Source organism: Periplaneta americana, chromosome 9 (assembly GCF_040183065.1).
Source record: "Periplaneta americana isolate PAMFEO1 chromosome 9, P.americana_PAMFEO1_priV1, whole genome shotgun sequence".
Taxonomy (NCBI): domain Eukaryota; kingdom Metazoa; phylum Arthropoda; class Insecta; order Blattodea; family Blattidae; genus Periplaneta; species Periplaneta americana.
Window position 1 is genome coordinate 104,704,379 of NC_091125.1, and position 23,030 is coordinate 104,727,408.

A 23,030-nucleotide genomic window follows, 5' to 3' on the forward strand; every position below is an offset into this window, starting at 1 on the left:
GCATGTTATAAACGTAATCGTTCTGAATGGAAAAATTACTTTTAGAAAAAAATGCGTGTTATAAACTTAATCGTTCTGAATGGAAAAATTACTTTTAGAAAAAATGCGTGTTATAAACGTAATCGTTCTGAATGGAAAAATTACTTTTAGAAAAAATGCATGTTATAAACGTAATCGTTCTGAATGGAAAAGTTACTTTTAGAAAAAATGCATGTTATAAACGTAATCGTTCTGAATGGAAAAGTTACTTTTAGAAAAAATGCATGTTATAAACGTAATCGTTCTGAATGGAAAAGTTACTTTTAGAAAAAATGCATGTTTTAAACGTAATCGTTCTGAATGGAAAAATTACTTTTAGAAAAAATGCATGTTATAAACTTCTTCCCTGCTGGTATTCAAATAAAGAATACCTATAGCATTGTATAAAATGCCATTAAAATTAATTAGTTTGGTAAAAATACGGTATGTATAAATTGGTCTAAATATGCAATCTATGTTAAAAATACAATCTCGGATCACTTCGAAGTTAAGGGTATAAGACAAGATATTTTAGTACTAGAGCCCAGTCACGGTCACCCATATAACGGATTGAAGTTACTTGCATACAGTGCATAATCAAGACGTCATGTGGGAGGGGCAAGTAGTACAGTCAGCTCACAGTGGTCAGGTCTAGTCCGATACATTATCTGGTATATTGATGACTGGCATGCCTGGCTGCTTTCGAACACGATACGTACTGTTAACGTAACAGTACTTGGCTAGCGAGGACAATTGGCTGTCTTCCTCAAACAAGTACAGTGACTAAACACACCAGTTTTTATTCTCCTTTAAATAATTTTGCATATATTAACCGGTTAACTGGAATCCCTACTTAGCAGCAAATATGTCGAAAACATAAGTCATAAAGCGATCTACGCTCCCAACATTTTAGATGTAAGGAAAATCGGTTATGGAATATTTTCTATAAAAGTGAAATATATTATAGTTTGTAAAATGTTCTATGTGGACGTAAAAAACATTGTAACGGTACAAGACACAAACACAACATTAAATCTAATAAAAATAATGACCACATTCTGCTCAACTTTCCTGCCACACTCAAATGTTAAAACTGAATTTTTTACGCTATTATGTTTAATGATAATATATACCAATATACTTAAGGATTAGGAAATAAATATTTAAAATAATTCGTTGAAAATAATATACATACAAAAATTCCTCTAGAGCTTCTCTCGATCCAAAGTCTCAGTGATAACAGAAAAAGCTTTTCTTACGATACATTCAAGATGTTATTTTGTAGTTCAGCGCAATGAATAATTTTGTTGTAAAGGAACTATTTAATGTATAAAATGTGACATAGCTACTCAAAATTGTAATTTTTGTATTTTATACTTTTTAACGTATAGCCTAAGCAAACACGTTCCAGAAATACTTACGTATAATACAATACAATGTAAATATATAAAATTAATGTTTTTGTGCAAAATTTTATTTTATTAATTATTAGAAATACAGTGACATCAAAAACCTTTCCTTACATTTTTATTGTACCTTGTTTTTTAACTATACCAGTGATCGTCAACTCGACCGAAAACGGGCATGGGCGCTCAGCACTGCTTCCGTCCGGGGCAAGCGTGCATTACCTCGTGCTCGGCATTATACAACCCTATCTCCCGTTCAGTAGCGGCTCTTGGCAGAAGCTAGCTGCAATGTTGAATAAAGTAGTAGGCTATGTCTCAACAGTCGTCAGGAATTTCATTCACAAATTCAAGACCTGAACGTATGGTGTCGGATCTCAAGATTTTCATGGCCTAGCTTTGGGAAAAATTGTTTTTTTTTTCTGGAACTTTTCCAAGAGTTCCGTTTCAAAAAAGTACTAGTTCCAAAGAATAGTTCCGAAATAACAGCAAGCGTCTCACATAACGTAATAATCACCAAAATTTTATATTGTTTCGGAACTAGTTCCGTTTTGAAAAATCCTAGACCATAACGCAATTCGAACCACGACAGCTGTTACAGTCAGGTGTAAGTGCAGTAATTTATACAAACATAAAATATCACAATGGCTTGAACATTTCTTCTGTTAAATAAGGGATATTACTACTAATGATATTAGTCCCTATTGAAGCTTCATAAACATTGAGATTAGTTGGGCTACATGTGCACTGTTATTTTACCATTCATTAATTCATAATGTTCTGTCCAAGGTATTTCACTGCAAATCCAGCATTCTCTAGTATTTCCTATTTTTTGCCTTCTTCTTAGTCTCCGCATATATATAGACCCATCTACTGTGGATGTAGATTGCGCTCCGGCTTAGCTTCAGCTAGAAATGACAGACTAATAATGAACTGAAGGTTATATACGTTCTGTATAAAAGCAGGAAAAAGTCTGTGTGATTTTTATTCACATTTTCCATTGGTCATATTTCTCAGCCTTCATCAGCAGCTTTAGACAGACTGTGCATATTCGGATCCACATACGTATACGAATATCGTTTTCTTTAATGAAAGTAAGTAAATTTCACCACAGAAGTAGCTAATTCATCTGACTATAATCTACAAAATTTCTTCAGTTCATGGATTGCACAGATCATAGTGCATAATATTAGCATTTAGTACGCAATGAAGAGGCTAAAAAAATCAAGTAAAATTAGCCTTACAGAAGATCAGGAAATATTTTTACTAATGGTCCATAAATGCATTAAAAAATAATAAAGAGAGAGAGAGAGCACCCAATGGGTATTTAGTTATTTAGTCTTTGCTATATTGTGTCAATGTCTTCTTCCTTTTCTCACGTCGAAGGATATAATGCATTAAGAAAATAAAATTAAAAAAAGAAAAAGAAGAAATCTAAAATGCAGTATAGTATTTAGTTTTATTCAGCTTTCATTTCATCCCTAACTTATCAACCAATTACTTTCATAAATGTAAATACCAGTATTAGGCTTTCACATTACTTTAAGTTTAATTTTATCAGTATGAGAAACATTTATTATCACGAAAAAGGAGCCACCATCGCAAGCCTCCGCTGTGCCCACGGCAGCGAAACATGAGCGCAGCGTGCTTCAGGGCTGGCTGAGATGACGTCACAGGACATCGAGTTGACGACCACTGAACTATACCATGCAAGTTTTGCTTTAATCGTTATTTTCAGTTGCCATGGTAATATTTTACACTGCGTAGGTACAATTAGGACTGAAAAAAGACAAAGATATGTTACAGATGTGAATAACTTACTAGTTTCTTTTAGTTCCAATTGAATTGCATCCCATATTGTCCTTTTTCCCTACGTACTTGTAATCCTCATAGAATAAATCGTATAAAACTGTATGTTTCCTTACCATTTCAATCAAATTCTCACAGAACGTGTTTATAAAATTCGCGGCGGCAGCGAAAAAAACCGCGCAGGCGGCGAATCTAAATTTCAAAGGTGCAGTTTCGCAGACGCCCGGTGGTACATTCGCGCTGGTGTGGGCACACTCATATATCGCAATGTGCACTGAAGCGGTGGCAACTTGGCGACGCGAAACATTCGCCACCGCTGCGAATATTTCGGGTCGATGTTGGGAGGTCTTTACTCTTTTGGGTGCAAACTGTATATAGGCCTATATGAAATTTGTAATTTCAATTTCAATTAATTGAATTTCATCAATTACTGTTGAAATGCTTTTTAAGTCTACATTTCTATGCCACGTGCCAACAGATTTATTGATTTAAGTACGTGCATAACATTGGTAACAATGTTGAGATAGCATGTCAAAACAAGGACACAAGAGAGAAGTGTTCCATAAACATATAAGGGACTTGATTGACGAAGTGAGTAAATAGCTCGAATAAGGGGAAGCAAGTATCAGCAATCATTCATGAAATTGCCAAAGCTCAAGAACGCACAGTTTATGTTTCGGAGAGTAAAATTTGAGCGGATTACAATCTGGCAACTTCGCCAAGTATAACTTACAGTATCTCCGTCTGTCTTTCATTATGCATGAGTGACTGAGTGTGGCGACTAAAAGAAGCAATACGATGCAAATTACACGTCCTGTATAAACTTTAACATTAAAGAAAAACAAACTGTAACGAAATGTAAATATAGACAGTTAGGGAATCAAAACTAGTCCTATTACTTTATATTATTTATAACACTGGTCAACAAAATTAAATATATTTTTTTTGTTAAAAGATAAAGAAGAGTGACTGGTATAGAATTTTTCGTGCTGATTTCAAATCTGTTTTCAAAAATTTTCTATCACCCAGAATTGTTGAGTAATTATATGAAATATAATTCAAACTTTTCAAGTATTGATACTTTATAACATTTTATCTAAAATCATATTTAGGGCTACGTATCTAAAATGTGTGTGAAATAGATTTAAAACCTATACTCGGCTTCAGAAACATCTCTTTTTAGTGTCCGGCAGTAATCTGCCAGAACATTTGGGTTCCATTTTTCCTGGATTTTTTTTTTCATAAAAATCCTGACGAAAACGCTCTCCACGTTCGTCGCTCATTACCCGAATGTTTTGAGGAAAGAAAAAATAGACGAGAATCCAAGAAGTCATTTTGAGAGATACGTGACACCCCATGTTATAGTTCTGAATCGGCTCGCTGACAGTTCTATGTAATCTTCTGATCTGTGTTCCTAGAAAATAATAGTCTGTTGAATGATCCTTAGGTTCCTGGCATATCATTGAAAATGGAAAGGACATATGACGGGATACTTTTAGCAAACTAGTTAATAGAACTACATGGAGCACAACAGATTTCAGGGGCCCAGTTCCTGTCTTCATCTATTTTGTAATAATAACACTCGTAAGCTCTTTTAACTAGTGTAGTAAAATTCACCTGTGATTTCAAAGTTAACTAACCACAAACGTAACCGAAATTGTTTATGTGATTTACACAGTATTTCGAGGTATTTTCACTTTATAAGATACTTTAAAAATAAGATACTTAAAATTATGACAAAGAAACATAGGTAAATTCCAACTCAACTGAGAATAATACAAACTCTCACAGTCTTATGAGGAATAAAATTTATTTTTATGAATTTTGACCTCACAGGCAACAATGATCTAAAGTTATAGGTCAATTGTTAAAGCAATTAAAAATGAAATATTTGAAATATTTTCTTTGCATTAGCATTTTAAGCATGTTAAGGACTGTACGTAGCAATAAAAATAAATTAATTTTTCTAAAATTAGAAAAACAAAAAAATAATGGATGGTAGAAAAATTCTGAATTCATTTTTGGAATCAGCAGATGACATTACATAAGACACAGAAGATATTGTACATTTAACAAAATCACTGTTGACCAGTGTAATTAGGCATGAGAAACTAAAATAAAGACATGCTTAAATACACGCTTTTAAAACTCATACAAATACATGCACGTCATTTAAGTTGTGATAACGAACTAGATAGTGGCGTAAGCATGAAAGAGCTGCACGCTACGAACATTGCATGAAGGTAATTTTTAAATAAATCAAGTCGCTTCTAATACCGATTTACTTCACTCACCAGAACACTCCGAAAATGAAGGTAATATTAAGATGAATTTGAGAAACGTGGGATATGATGGTAGGGATTGGATTAATCTTACTCAGGATAAGGACGGATGGTGGGCTTATGTGAGGGTGGCAATGAATCTCCGGGTTCCTTAAAAGCCGTTTGTAAGTAAGTACTAATATTACATAAATATATACTTCGAATGTAAAACACAAAATTACTATAGGCTATCGATAAATGTAAGTTGTGTATGTATCAATCCATGTAATCCACATGGTAAACAATTTTATGTCATTATTTTAATATCCTTCTCATTTAATGTATGTAATTATTTTATATGCCATTCTCGAATATTTTACAGAAAAATATGTGTAACTATGTGTTGATATAATACATACGTCACAGTTTTCGCTTTATTTTTCATAAAAAGTTTTCTTCCTTCCATCATGCATTAGGCCACAGGCCTGAAGCATCCATTCTTTATATCGCTCAATCTTTTCTTAGGTATCTTTTTAATCTGTTATTTAACGACACTGTATCAACTACCAGGCTTTTTAGAGTCGATAAAATTGGTGATAGCGAGATGTATTTGACGAGGTGAGGCCGAGGATTTTCCACTTAATTATCTGACATTCGCCTTACGATTGGGAAAAACCTCGAGGGGGGGGGGATAACCCAATCAGGTAGTCCGTCGCAACGGAAATCGAACATACGTCCAAGCGCAGCCTCGAATCAGAAGCAAACACGCTACCGCCTAAGCTAAGCCGATGTCTTTGTAACATTTCCTGTGCACCTTTTTTTATTGAAAGTAAAGGAGGATAATAAAGAGGTCAGATTTTATACCATTTTTCCGCTAATGGATACTTTTTAATGATCAATTGACATCCAGTGTAACACACCTAAACTGTATGTCACTTCGCCGCATTTTATGTTACTCTCGTGTACCACGAATTTTGGATCTATGTTATATTAAATGATGGTGAAGATGATGAAGAGAGAAACTATAGACTATTAGCAAAATATACGGGAGCATTCCACTAAAACATACGTCCAAACACCGCCTTTTTTCAATGCAAATATCACTTGAACTCTCTGAGTTTTGAATTTGTAACAGGCGTGGAATTTCGACGCCTCGGCAGTCAGGAAAACGGTGAATTTTACAATATTATCTCTTACGTTACATCATTACCTGCTAATCTAATATTTTTTCAATGCAAAGAAAACCGTTAAGGCTATTTCTTCCCTACCCTCACTAATGATAGCAGCAACAGTAGAACCTGTATTGTAACCAGGTTATACGTAATTCTAATTTGTACGTAGTTCTGCACTTATCCTGGTAAAATTACATTTAATGATACATAAAACTAGTTCAAAATTGTACATAATTGCTTTGTATGTAATGCGCTTTTGTAATTATGATTTTTTTAAATTTAGTTTCAATTGTATGCATTTTTCCCCTTTAATACTTATTTACAAATACTTTTTAAGCAGTACTGTCATGGTAATTTTTCTCTTTGCCATACGCCCCACCCCTTGTTTTCTCCCATGAAATATATTTTACTCTCCTCTCTCTATCTCCTCGACTGTCATTTATTGATTTTTTTAAATATTAAAGGAGAAGTAAAGAAATTGTTTTGCTTTACATTTTAATTGTACAACAAGCTTGATTTAAAGAATACACCATGTAGCCCCACCGTAGATGCACACTTGTCTTGATGAATCTTGGAATGTGTATTTGCAGCACTTCTTGTTTTTCAACCATTATTTTATATAATTCTGGATTCCAGTGCTGTAGAGGTGGACAATTTTTGTTTATGAACATCAAACAAAATGCATTAGGAACAGCAAGAGATGATCTAAGATCTGTACAGATCTTCTGGTACAAAACTTAGGCAACCATACGCCATACGGCTCCATACAGACAAAATTTTCTTTTTCCCATACGATTAATAAAAAAAATGTAGGTTCCCATACGATGTATGACCCCGTATGGCCTCCATGTCAGCACTACTTTTAAGGATCCCGGAGGTTCATTGCCGCCCTCACATAAGCCCGCCACCGGTCCCTATCCTCAGCATGATTAATCCAGTCCCATCATATTCCACTTCCCTTAAGTACATTTTAATATTATCTTCCCATCTAAGTCTTGGCCTCTCGAGAGGTCTTTTTCCCCTCAGGACTTCCAACTAATACCCTACATGCATTTCTGGATTCATCCATATGTGCTACATGCCTGTCAATCTCAAACGTCTGGATTTAATATTCCTAATTATGTTAAATGAAGAATATAATGCGTGGAGTTCTGCGTTCTTCATTCTCCTATAACTTCATCCCTCTCAGCCCCAAATATTTTCCTAGAACTTTGTTCTCGAACAATCTTAACCTCTGTTCGCCTCTCTCAAAGTGAGAGTCCAAGTTTCACAAATGCAGAACAACCGGTAATATAACTGTTTTATAAATTCTAAGCTTCAGATTTTTCGAAAGCAGACTCGATTTTACGTAATAAAATTTCATTTTAACTTCACATGATTTTTCTGGCTATGGATACATTTTAATTATCTCGCACAATCCTCAAGGTTACACATCTCCTGTTGTTCCCGATAAACAGGCCTTGAAATTTAATTGTATGGAAGATGAGAAAGGAAAATACCAAAGCAGATTGACAACTGTATTTAAATCTAACACAAAAAAGCCATTCCACCGTCAATTTATATTTTTAACTTCAAAGATAGGCAAAAATGATTTCTGTCTTAACATTAGGCCTATATCTTTCAGTTCAATCTTTTCCTCGAACGCCTAACGTCTCTCCTCGAGTTGACTACATTTAGTTTTTATTTGTGTTATTTTTTGTGCATCCCTTTCAATATGTCTGCTTCCCCAGAGCTGTCTCTACTTTAAGAAAGCTTTTTCGTGTGCCTTCATCGTTTTGTGACCTTTGTTTAGTTTCTAAAGTTAGTTGCAATTCTCATTTCTTATACTTTACTGAACTCTTTGCCTCTTCCTTTACTTATCTACAAAATGTCAAAAGGGGCACTAACTTTCTCCTATTCCTTATTACGACGAAAAGAAACTACCCAAATTTCCATTGATCTCTAAATATTCTTAGATTTACAGTTCGTTTCTATCATTACGAAACTGTTTAGCACAGCGGTCACCAGCACAGTGCATCTTCGAGCTAGCGTCTCTTAACTGCGGATAAGACATTGCACTGGCGTGCATCCATGGCTGCTGGCGGGTATGCTTCCTCCCTCTCCTTTCTGCACAACGGTGCATATTGTGACACACTTCTTACTCGTTAACCATTTCAGCGAGTGCTGACGACCACTGGTTTAGCACACTAAATCACGTCAGTCGGACTGGAAACATAATTTATGGATATTAATTCTGTATGCGTCACGGTATATCTTTCGAGGACGGAGCATATGATAACGCCTACTTTTCCAGCAGTTCCTTAAGACTTAAGGTGTATCATATCTCGTCAGCGAATTGCGATAACCTATAATGTACTGGCAGAAACTGGAATAACGTCACATTACTCTTTACAAGTTTTTAGTGAGAGGTGTGTTTCTGAAGAACAAGACATGTTTAAGTAAGTGCTTATACTATATAAAGCGTGTAAATGAAATATATATTGCAGTGATTATAAGGGTGTGATCTAAAATTTCCGATTTCACATTTCAGAGAATTAAAAAATGTATAAATAAAATTGTATTATAGTTATTTACTTTTTCGCCTTTAAGCATATGTATTCATTTTTAAATATTCTTCTTTTTTAACCTGTGCCATTTCAGACGCCGGATACCGACATTCTGTACTTTTCAAGTATTAAATTTTCAAAATAATCATCTCTACGTTCAGGCACCAAAATTAATATATGTTAATAAAACTTTGGGAATGTTTTAATCGGTTATTCAACTACGCTATATTAACTGCGCGGTTATCTAGAGTAGATGGAAATGGTGATGACGAGATGAATTCGAGGATTCGCCATGGGATTATCTGACATTTTTATTAAATTAGTGGCAAAGTTAGAAAATAAGTCAAATCAGTTAATTGTTCCAAGCGGAATTCGAGCTCATGCTACAGTGTGTTCGGAGTTTATAAGATACCATTGGGTAAATACGTGTCTACTTAGCTTACTTACCCATTTCTAATTTAACAATTAAATTATTTACGTATTTTCTAATACTGGAAATAGAAATAAACTAATATAATATGTATATTTATGGGCAACATAAAGCGTTTACACTGGGAAAAATGCTTAATTAAGGTATTTATATTTACTTCTGTTATTTTATATACGTTATAATATACATAAATAGCTTATTTGAATTAGGTATATTACAATGAGGAGGGATGTCCGCTAAGAAGACGCTTATATACCCAACGGTATTTTCCAATCTCCGAACGCACTATAGAGTGCAGCTTCCCAAACAAGTTCCGCGTTAACGCTAAGCTATACTGATATCACATTTTCAGGATGATTTTTAGATTACTGTCATTATCATTATTATTATTATCATTATTATTATCATTATCATTATCATTATCATTATCATTATTATTATTATTATTAGTATTATTATTATTACTAGTGAAAGGGCAAAGAAAGCTACTACGAAGCCGAGTCTTTGAATACACATCATCATACTTCATTTGTCAAGTGCATATACAGTACACATTATATAATTTATTATCCTGGGAGACATAAAAATCATGCAACACTGACGTAAATGTGAAAAAGGTAACTTTTTTTAATGAAAACTTACTTACTTACAAATGTCTTTTAAGGAACCCGAAGGTTCAACATGTAGGAAAATTTTAACTCGTTCAGGTATTTAGTTTTACTTGGTTATTTAACGACGCTGTGTCAACAACTAGGATATTGAATGTCGATGGGATTGATGTCAGCGAGATGTGGCCGAGGATTCGCCATAGATTACCTGACATTCGACTTACGGTTGGGAAAAATCTTTGAAAAAAAAAAACCCAACCAGGTAATCAGCCAGGTGGAGATCGAACCTGTGCCCGAGTGCAACTCCGGATCGACAGTCAAGTGCCTTAGCCGACTGAGCTACGCCGGTGGCTCTGTTCACCTATTCTATGAAGATATGTAGAATGATTCCTGTAGAAAATGCGATGTGATGGATAATTACTTCTTGTAGTTGTTACACACTCATTGTTTAAGCCAGTTCTTTGCATCTACGTGTTCAATTTTTCTTCGACCTGTGGCGTTTAAATGTTTGTTTATTGAGATTGCTTCATTTAGAAACTTTACAGATTTTTTAATGAAGTTGTTACAAGAAAAATCTTTGGTTACGGATATAAAAATTGTAGCAGTAAAATTATGAACAATTCTTTGGCAATTACAGTTTATAGTACCACTTATATTTTTTTATCGAAACATCTGAAGCAATATCCTTTTAATCTTATTCCTTCGATATAAACTCCGTAATCGGAGGATGGAATTGTTTGTGTTTGTGTGTGTGAGTGCGTGAAATTCTTTTACATTTTCAATTGGTCCTTCATCCTCTTTCTGGACCGACCTAAGTTAATTCTGGCTCCTAGGAGAAATTTATTGTTTGGAGTTAAATTAATAGCGGAGTAGAAGAATTATGAAACAGACTGTCGAGATGACATACTAATTGTAGGTAAATGTAATAGAAAGTCATGGTGAAACTCGTATACAGAAATGTGGTGGTATACCAGAACTGGTATAAATGTTTATGACAACAATTAAATGAAATAAATACACTGCTCAAAAAAGTCTAAGATACAATACATTATTTGCTTCAGTTTATTATTCATAGTAGTGAAATGGATATTACCTTATCTAAGAAATACATTACCTTGACTAACAAGCAAATCAAGTAAATTTAAATTATTATTTTTATTTTTATGTTGAAAACTAAACAATAACTGAAATGCTGCATGTTGAGTAAAATGTTAGAAACATACTGACAGGGAAAAATTTAATAATTCAATACAGATTGAAATGAATCCAGTTATTAGTAACGAGTATGACCTCTTCGTGCATTTAACATTGCTTGTCATCGACCCGGCATGCTTGAAATCAGATGTTCAATGTCTTCTTGCAGAAGATTATCCCAAGCCTGAATTAGAGCAGTCTGGAAATTTCCAATGTTCTCTATATTCTCCATACGTGGTGCTAAGACTGGTCCACAATAAACCGGGAACGGAAACGACAACTAGAACTAGAACGGAAATATTGCTAAAATAAATATATTTAAATGTGAGCATTCACAATTAACTTTCACGTTCCCGTTCCCGGGCTCCGGCAAGCTTCTCGTTAATTGCGAATGCTTACATTTAAATACATTTATTTTAACAATATTTCCGTTCTTGTTCTCGCTGTCGTTTCCGTTCCCGGTTTGTTGTGAACCAGCCTTTACAGCTCTCTGAAGTTTACCCACACATATTCTATTGGATTAAGATCCGGGGACTGAGCAGACAAAGACAGTACAGAAATCTCCCCTTGCTGAAACATTCACAAACCGCTCGAGCGGGCATTGTCATGCATAAGAATAAAACTTTCTCCTAGGGCATTAGCAAATAGTCTCACAATTGGTTGCAGAACACAATTTAAATACACATTATGTCTCATTGTCCCTTTCAAGAAAACTAGCCGTGTTCTGTCCATCATTACTCCTGCCCACACCATGACCACATCACCTCCGTAGCTACGGACTTCCTGAACATGAAGTCTTTCTGCTGACCCAGGTTGACGCCAAATCACAGTTTAGTATATACAGTTGCGAAGCTCAATACTTACTAAATATGCAAACATAGACAGTTGAAATATTCATCCATAGATAGTTGCTAGCCACCAGGATCGCTACTATCGCCTCATCACAGACTCTTTCCCTAACAGACGATAAAATATATTGTACTTTTGATATCGTGTTCTTTTGAAAAATTAACACCTTCCTTCCACTATTGAAATACGAAATACATAAGGTTTATTTTCATAAAGTATATATTATATTTTATAAACTCACCTTCCTGGATCTTTCGGAAGAAGGATAACTCTGACCTCTTTTTCTTAGAATTTATAGTGCAACAAACGTCTCCTTGTCCCATATTATTACTCAAATTATTGTATTTTAGCCATTTACAGTTATTACAACCGATAACGAACATTTCACAGTTTACACAACAATGCGAAATACGCCATTGCCTTTTCGAACTAGACCAGGTCGTAATATATGTTCGGGTTTTATATTTCAGTGTATGGCGCTCAGTGAATTATTATATTATAACTTTATTGCGTATCATAGCTAAGTTTTATTTAGTGTAATGTGTCCATAAGTTCCCTTTACTTCTTGTTGCATAATATGTTGCAGAAATAATTACAAAACAGTGTTATTTTAATGTGAAGAGAATTTTACATGTTAACATAATCTTTTCGCGTCAACATTTTAAGTTTAGAATGGAAGCTATTTTGAGGTTTAATAAAAAAGAATTTATATTGTGATTTTAATATAGCACATCTACCTTCCTTGATAAAGACAGAAAATTTATCATACCACTCTTATGAAATTAGTGTACGCACGATTGTTACTTCGTCTCTTAGGTAGTAGATAAATACAATAATTCAATACTCAGTTATAGTATTAAAATACAGACAAATTGAATGTGCGGGGTATCATACATGACATTGTGCTTAATTATAATGTATAATTGCGAATTCAGGAATATAAGATATAGTAAACATAACCTATAATATTTCCATATGAATGGCAGGGCATTGGAGACCACTAAAATTAGACAGAAAGGGGCAACTGGGACAGTAAACATAACCTATAATTTCAGCATATCTAAATATTCGTGCGGTGCAACTGAAAATTATTGAATCGTGCATAACTGAATGCACAATAATTTCGCAATATTTAATCGAAATAAAGGCAGGTAGGTCTATTACACATACGAACAACGTAATTTTCACACCAAAAATGATATTACACCTTAACTCGCAAGGAATTATGTCTGAAGTGTCTTCTAATCATTGTTTTAAATTTTATTAATGCAATTACACTACATTTTAGAGAAATATATGTAACTTTTTATGCATTCCAATTAATTTATATGGTTGAAACGCCGCCCTTCTTGATCGTGTTAAGCGAATCACATGGTCTGCCTTACGGCCTGTATTAGATCACGATGCCAGTGACACAGTCTATTGTTCCTAGTACACACAGCGCTCCAAGCGACTAGCAACTATCGCGAGAAATGCAAAAATCACCCCAAGCTTCGCGACTGTATATACTAGACTGTGGCCAAATCCTGATACACCTTCCATTGGGGTGAAAGCAGAATCTAGACTCATCAGAAAACATAACATGAGTCCATTCTTCATAACCCCAATTGACATGTTCTTCTGCCCATGTTAGACTCCCTGTCCGATTGTTTCTCCGAAATGCCGGCACTCTGAGAGGGCGTCGAGAGAAGAGGGATGCTTCATGAAGTCTGTTTCTTAGTCTGGTCACTTACAACAACTCCATGAGTGTCCTGGAGGACAGATACACCTTACCTGGCAGTGATAATCTGCTGACGCTTAGTGTGCAGAACTAGAAATCGATCCTGCCCTGTTGGTGTTTTCCCACCTCGCTCTTGATGACGTTCCTTAACCTCACCTGCGACTTGATAACGTAGCCATAATCGGTTAATAACACTTCATTATGTGTTCAACACGAGCCTGGCTTTGACCACCTTCTATCATTCCAACAGCCCTGAGCATTTCAGAAGTTCTGAAATGACGACGTTCCATGAATAAATAAAATGACTTCGTACGATTCCAATAAGAAAACAAGAAGATATCTTAAAAATGTTACATTTAACAAATAAGCATAAAGACCTTCAACAGTATAATAAAGGTTGCGGCAAAACATCCTCCCTAATTTAAAGTTTAAATAAAAAACAGATGGATCAAAATAAAATATAAAAATCTATAAAATAAACAATTAATTGTTCAAAATGTTGTCATGGCAACCCCAAGGAGTAAGTGTTTTACTGATGTCATAATCAGATATGTAGCATAAAATACACAATAAATGGGGTCTAATTGTCCCTTAGACTTTTTTGAGCAAGTGAAATAAATAAAGTTCTGGCTCCAAGGACTCGTTTGATAATGTTAAGAAATTACAAATTACAATTTATAAATCAAATTAAAACATTACAAATGCTCGTAATCTTTATTGCACAATACAATTTTATTAATTTGTGAAGTCTGGTAATCTCCACAAAATAAGCTAAAAATTAAAAAAAAAAATGCAACTACGCACTACACATTTTCCTCAACGACAATTCACAAAAAATCATTGAAGACCAGAGCTAAAGTCGCCGAATTCTGAACACTATGAATGGATATGTTTATATTTTATCCTAAAAATGATTATATGAGCTCGATGAACGCTATTTCACCAATAGATAAATAGAAAATATAGCCGATTAACTCTAAGTAATCACGCCAAATACCATCTCGCTGTCATCAATCCCATAGACGTTAAATATTCTAGTTGCTGACACAGCGTCATTAAATAACCAAGTAAAAATAAATAGCTGAACGACTTGAAATTTGCCTATATGTTGTCATTAAAAAAAAGTTATCTTTTTAACATCTACGTCAGTGTTGCAGGATTTTTTATAAATTTATAGTTATTTCCTTTAAGCATTAGTTGTTGCAGTTAAACTTTACTCACGTAAATGCAAGTGTAGAAAATGTGCCATCTTTGCACATTTGTAAAATTTCTTCTTCATTGTGAACCAAAATTGCAATGTGTGCAAAATTTAATTTGTAAATATTGAACTTTCTTTGTGAATTTAAACTTTACAAACTCAGATTTTGAAGCACAAGTTTACAATTTACCAACAAAGTTTACCATTTACTAAAATTGTAAACATTGTTAAACATACTCCTGTCTGTATTTAGGACCAAATGGTTTGTATGGTAGGAAGCCATGGAATTAAAAAGATCTTACTTGAAGATCGCATTTTATCAGAATAAATAATAAAATGGCGACAGTATTAGTGAATTGTAATTTCAATATAAGTTTAATATAGCTTACTTACTTACAAATGGCTTTTAAGAAACCCGAAGGTTCATTGCCGCCCTCACATAAGCCCGCCATCGGTCCCTATCCTGTGCAAGATTAATACAGTCTCTATCATCATATCCCACCTCCCTCAAATCCATTTTAATATTATACTCCCATCTACGTCTCGGACTCCCCAAAGGTCTTTTTCCCTCCGGTCTCCCAACTAACACTCTATATGCATTTCTGGATTCGCCCATACGTGCTACATGCCCTGCCCATCTCAAACGTCTGGATTTAATGTTCCTAATTATGTCAGATGAAGAATACAATGCGTGCAGTTCTGCGTTGTGTAACTTTCTCCATTCTCCTGTAACTTCATCCCGCTTAGCCTCAAATATTTTCCTAAGCACCCTTAACCTATGTTCCTCTCTCAGAGTGAGAGTCCAGCAGACTAGATGATAAAAGCTTCTCAACCGAATAATAACATGCATTTCCCATATTTATTCTGCGTTTAATTTCCTCCCGAGTGTCATTTATATTTGTTACTGTTGCTCCAAGATATTTGAATTTTTCCACCCCTTCGAAGGATAAATCTCCAATTTTTATATTTCCATTTCGTACAATATTCTGGTCACGAGACATAATCATATACTTTGTCTTTTCGGGATTTACTTCCAAGGCTAATATAGCTATGATTAAAAAATATATGGGCATTTACCTGAAAGGTATTGGACTATACCTGAAAGTTATTAACGATTGTTTCATTGTTTCATCCCTTTTGGATGTCCAAGTCCTGGTTAATTCGATGGTATTTGGGTAAATGGGTAAAGTTATAAAAACGAGTTTTGAGATAAATGAAGATTAAACTTGGGATCCTTATTGCAGAATTTTCCACACAAATAAAACATACCAAATGCTAGTATTATTTTGTTTTTCTTTTACAACCCAATTGTATAATTTAACTTCACTTGCATAAAAATAACCAGTACCAGAAAACAGTAATGGGCCGACTCTTGGAGGTTGTTTCATACCGTGATTCACATGATAAAATTCGTAAGGATATTGACACGCCGGGCCGTTCAGAAGTGTGGATTTTGTATCGTGTCAGTAACTCAGGCGCCTACCACGAGGAATGACGAGAGTTCGAGCCTCATGCCAGTGAGCGCCCCCCCCCCCCCGAATAACGTTTAAATGGAGTTTTGCAGTCTTGGGACCGATGTTTCAGTCTGACAAAAAATGGAATAATTACTGTCCAACTTCTATTGTTATTATTAGGCTTCACCTCATGACCTTGGAGTAATGTTACAAGGGTTAGAGGTAGAAAATTCAGCTGCATTCTTCGCCACTTACGGATATACTGTATATTAATTTTCAGGTCTAGGGGCGCATATTATACGGAGGGAACTATTACATATCTGGAGAGGGCAAAGTCGCTTTTCTGAAAGGAGGGAACATGTTCTCAACTATATACTGAAGAAACTAATGTAATTAGCTTAACTATAATAATCATATTATATCATTCTAAGAAATATTAATGATAATTTATATAGTTTTTTAAAAATGGACTGAAAGTAATCGAACTTTTCGGAAAGTTTTATCTAAGAATTGTACTGTAACTATCCCGGAAAATGTGTTAAGTACAATTAGACCTTGTGAAATACCAGTATCTTGTCCTGAATTAACAACCGGTCCCAGCAGAGGAGCATCCTATGAAACTCTTTGAGGAGAGCAGTAAGAAATATAAGAGGGGGAAAAGTGGAGGCATTATTAGCAAGTACGAGTAGATACAAACTAACTTACTCTGGTCAGATTAGTTTACAATCGGAAAAACATTAAAATTGAGTTTTAGTGAACGTTTTCTTTTAATAATAAAATAATGTTTGCTTATCTATATTTTATTTCAGAAACACAAACTCTCTTCCAATTAATAGTTCGTACTTGTTGTTCTTTTTCTTCTGCCAGGTCAATCGCAATAATAACCGATAGAAGTTGGGTAGTAATTATTCCATTTTTTGTTAAGCTCTGTAAATCTTTACTCTAACGCAGCGGTGGCGAAAATGTAATCGTGCGCCGAGCCACAGTGTAATCTGCAACGTGCATAGCACCTATGGAGGGAGGCGGACACCCGAAGAGGAAGTGAAGCAATTGTCTGACTTATTAACGGATTTTCATTTTCCTTACGTCAAGCACTTAAATATAATTTTATACAGTACAAGGCTACAAACTAATGTTTAGTGCGTGTAACGAAGAAAGAAATGAACAATAAATGAACAATATCACAACCTAAAATTAACTGTCTTTAGAATGTCTCTGCGACAAAGTTTCAAAATCAGGAATTATATCACTTACTGCCAGTCGTAGTTAATCACGAAGGTATTTGTCTGTCAGTCGTGATCTAAATTTGGTTTTTACTATTTTCATTGTTGAAAATAATTTTTCACAGACGTAAGTTGTAGCGAACACGGCTTTAACAGAGCAAGCGAAAGAACGAAACTTCGGATATTTATTTTTTGGCAAAGATTTGAAAGTTCAACATTTGTCAAGTCCTTATAGCTAGCTTTCATTTGACATCACATAGTAAATCAGTGAGTTCAAATTGAAGAGCTAACCGCATTATTCGTACGTCTGCTGAAAAAGGGTCGACGTACAGAGATGATGATGATGATGATGATGATGATGATGGATGATGATGATGATGATAACACAACCTTTTAACGTTTCATCAGTAACATGTAGTATAATGCCGTTTTATGTTATACAGCCGTTTTCCTCGTAATACTTGTGAACAAATCATACATTTAATATTATCATCATATTGACAGCAAAAAATTTGCGTCCTCCCATCCTACTTGGAAATTTCGTACATGGTTTCGAGAGAGACATATGCCACTCGCAGGTCAGAGACAAATACAAAATGGAACGGAGTTTGACTCCAGTGAGTGAGAGGGTGGGGGTTGCCGGAGGTTAGAAGCAAGCGAAATGCACAGCTATCACTGCGAGCCACAATGTCTCGCGAGTCACGTTCTCGCCACGGCTGCTCTAACGTTATTCAGTAAATAAAACAAAATCACTGGGATAAGGCTGGATCCGCTCTCCCCTCCGCATGATCCGTAAATGTCAGAGTCGTCTCAGTCACTGACACGAGAAGGAAAGCCTCACTTCTGCATGACATGTCAATATTCTCACGAAGGTCCAAATTTTGAATTTACTGCAGGATTTATATATACAGGATGAGTCAGGAGGAAAGATAGATGGCAGAGTGCTGCATTGGAGTCAAATACCTAGCTTGAACTCGGTCGAATGTCGCTGTCTCGAATGAGATAAGGTCTGTCGTGATACTCACGCACGAAACACAAGCACAGTACAAGGTCATCTCATCGACATGCTCAGTGCTTACTCATATAAAAACGATGGAGTGCAGATTGCTGAAGACAACATTCGAAATGGATGGTAGTGGTTGTAGTGGCAGTGATAGTGGTAAACGTAGTCTTAGTCGCGGCGGTGGTGGTGGTGACGAAAGAAGAGGGTTACAATATCAACCACTGTCTCATTCCGTAATGGAACAATTCGTTGAAAAGTAAAAGGAGAATCCCGTACATTCAAACAAGTTATTATGGCGTATTACATTATCGTAATTTCTCAAGGAAAGCAGGCCAAGAAATCTTATCACAAACAGTTAGACGTATTTTCCTTACAGTTGTGTAGTTTCCAGTTCATGACGTCAATGATAAAGGCATAGTCCCTACAATACCGAGAATAACAATTTTTAATGCATTAGCGTTTACAAAAATTACAATTTCACATTCATTTAATTTAATTCTAAATCTGTAAGTCTAGCAAAGTTCCCAATAGAGTTCTTTTTCCTTTTTAGTGGTCAAATGCATTAATCTTTAAATTACATCGCGAAATCTCTTTTGCTGTTTTATTGGCCTATCTTAAACAGTGGTTATTACTAGGGGGCGGATTTTTGCATATTTGCGTGTTTTGTTCCTTAGTTGTGAATCATATGGTACCATTATATAAATTTATTTCAAGTTGTTTGTAATCAAAGGTCAAGGTTTTATATGCATACAGAGTGAACTGTAAGTAATGTCATTAATTTCAGGGGGTTATTCGTCGAGATATTTCAAACAAAGAAGTTTAATACAATTTTGCTGGTTTTTGCTTCCATTTCGAGATAATCGTTTTCTATGAAACATTTCATGCTTTGCTTTGGGAAAGCCATTGATTGAGTTCTCAATATGCTCAGTCAGTTTAAGAGAGCAGTGTAATATAATAATAAATTATTGAAAAAAATAATAATTTTGTCGTTTAAATGTGCAGACATTTGATCCGAACAAATATAACATTGAAAAATTACTTTGCAGAACGGATTTTTTATCGGCTACTTTGCACATGAATAAGATTTTAACAGTTGTCCCTAGAAGCGCTATAATATGATCGGAGCGGAAAACCAAGTTTTTGTTTTAATTTTAACAGTGTACATTTTGTTACTTTCAGTGCATACATATATCCTGGTTTTAAGTGTATATGTGCATGCATATTTTGCCTTTTTGTGCATATGAATCCGGCCTCTAATTATTACTGTTGGGGCCATTCTTCCCGTGAAAATAACCTCAACGTTTCGTTTTATTTTCACTTGCCCGACAAGTCTCATTTCATTTGAGTCCAAAGAAAAAAAATCAATATAATGCATATTGAAGCGTGCTTACGTAGGCCTAAGTTAGGCAACATGCAATAAAAATGCAGACGTCGCGACGCGTCGTAATGCTCCTCAGAAGCGCTTTAAGACGTTTCCATTACATCGAATAGCAGCACTACTCTCGTTGCCGCTCTGTAGACACCCGGGGAGAATTTCGATGTGTTCACTAGCAACGGATATGGAATATCAAAAAAATTTTTAAAAGCCTACATGATTGTACTTGTTGCATATGAGTACACTATCGATTCGAAATATTACGTTTTGAGTCCACTCTTAGGTTATGACGGAATATCACTACCACAGCCCGGATTTTTGGTAAAATACCTTTTATTACTGGATTAATATGTACCGGTACCAAATTTATGCAGATTTTAATGCGTTTTTAGGTATTTAGGAGTGCTAGGGCCATTTTTTACTTTGCTTATTTAATCCCTTGCTTCATATTTTAGAAATAAGTGCCTATTTTTGCCTTTTAAAAATAATTAGAAAGTTTATTTAAGATTTCTAAGATATTTTAACAACCAACAATTTAATTTCCTTCAATTTATTCTTCACATTCGCGAGTATAATGTTGACTATTCCCCAGTTGTAACACTTTGTAGAATTCATTTCATTATACAAATGGAATTACCAGTAGGCTTAAAATCTCCTTCCACCCAGATTATAGCACTCGGATCTTCCTTTGAGATATTACCACCTTGGTTATAAAAAGCGAGGAGCAACTGGAAGTGGCTTGGGTCTGAGCCTATCTGCACTTCCGTACAAGTGCAATGAAACGTGCTAAATTGCACTTTTAGTTGCTGAAAATCGGAAGTGTTTTTGCATCAGTTATTGAAATCCAAATTTCTCTGCTCCAATGGGAAATATTAAATGAATTAACTTGGACACCTACAGTTTTGGTAGATACAAACACGTCTGCTTCAAGTACGTTTCAGTTACATCATTTGATGTAAAACTATATTTTCCTTTCCTGTTATCAAAACTGTTCTATCCGTTACAAGGCACAATTCAACACCCGAAAGTTTAAAAATATATTATTATTATTATTATTATTATTGGTTATTTTACGACGCTGTATCAACATCTCAGGTTGTTTAGCGTCTGAATGAAATTAAGGTGATAATGCCGATGAAATGAGTCCGAGGTCCAGCACCGAAAGTTACCCAGCATTTGCTCGTACTGGGTTAAGGGAAAAACCCCAAAAAAACCTCAACCAGGTAACTTGCTCCCGAATTTGAACACGGGCCACCTGGTTTCACCGTCAGACGCGCTAACCGGTACTCCACAGGTGTGGACTTAAAAATGTACCTTGTAATGTACAACCATTAAGATATGTTGCATGAATATCATGTAAATTAGGTGATTTTTTTAAGATACAGTGCCTTTTTCATGTCTTAATTGTCTGTTTTATTATAAATGCCTAAACATCCGGGCTCTAGTCATTACAAATAATATACAGCACACTTTCTAAATATGCATGATTTGCCGTTATAAAATCGAGTTTCGAAAATTCCATAATTTTCTAACAAGAATCCTCCATGACGAAACTTCTCGAGTAACTATTGATTTCAAGGAAATCATGTCGGCCTAATGTCCATTTTGTTTACGTCTTATAACATTCTTTGAACACTGTATTACGTCCGTAACGTCGAGTAACCTGTTTCCAATACATTAATCATTGTGTTTCTGTGACAGCAGTTTTATGACGACATAATTTATCATCCTTTACACAAAAAACAGTGAATATGTCCAGGCACTTAAGCCGGTCGGTACTTTTAGTTCTGATGACGTCTTTAATTCATACTTCCTTCTCATGACCTCCAGATATCTATTGGTTTCGTGCACAACATTCGCTTGCCGTTTTGATAGCTTACAGAATATTGCCCAAAATTCGCCCATACGGACTACATCATTTGAATCCTGGATTAAAATAGAGACGAAAATGTTAGTGACAAAATTTCGTCCGAATATTTTTTAATTCTAAAATGTGATAACACTGTTATACCTGTGATTGCAGTACAAGCTATCCTTACGCTGCTTTAAAACTAAACGTTCATGATTCAAACCACCTCCCTCGAATTATTTTATTTTATTTTTTTTATCTTCCTACAATGTAGGTTTAAGAATTATTTCGGGGCGTGGTAGCGTCGCAGTTAAGGTGTAACGCTGTACGCCAGAAGGTCTTGCCGATTCGATTCCCGATGGGTTCATGGATTTTTCCATTCATCTAATCTTTCCGACCGCACTATGGCCATGGAGTCCACTCAGTCTCTAACAGAAATAAGCACCGGGGCCATTTCCTTGGCAGTAAAGGCGGCGGGAACGTAAGACTGCCATTTAATGCCGAATTTCTGTAAAGGTGGGAGCCCTAACCTCTCGCCACCCTCTGGGTTGATTTGACCTGTTCTGGGGTTGACTTTATCTTTACCTTTAGGAACTATTTCTGTGTTACATTGTGGTTTTTTATAACTCCGTAATAAATTGTTGTTTATCCATTTCTTATAATTTTATTGCTTACTCAGGACGTCTACCGAAAATGTGAAACAAAAATTACTTACTCATAAACACTACGAAAAAACAATCACATTTCAGTCATCTTACGATCTCTTATCAGACTTGTTTCTCAAGTTCACTGATCTTCATTTCAATGAACGTGCAGCAAACTTCTCTCCTAGCTTTCTACACCGTATTAGTCTCGGATATGGTAATCGTCTAATCGCTGACAACCGACCACCTCAGAGGCGCCGAGATTAAATAAATG

General features: G+C 35.2%; 2 protein-coding genes across 4 annotated transcripts in view; one reads left to right on the plus strand and one right to left on the minus strand.

Moving 5' to 3' along the window:
* The window catches only part of Bap111 (Brahma associated protein 111kD), a 643,372-nt gene that overhangs the window by 594,340 nt on the left and 26,002 nt on the right, over positions 1 to 23,030 (minus strand). The window lies entirely within an intron of this gene.
* Positions 8,965 to 23,030, plus strand: part of LOC138706343 (nose resistant to fluoxetine protein 6-like) — a 62,004-nt gene continuing 47,938 nt past the window's right edge. The window contains exon 1 of the mRNA XM_069835513.1: positions 8,965 to 9,101. Within this exon, the coding sequence (XP_069691614.1) occupies positions 9,094 to 9,101 (8 nt within the window). The 5' untranslated portion in view covers positions 8,965 to 9,093. The remainder of the gene's footprint in view (positions 9,102 to 23,030) is intronic.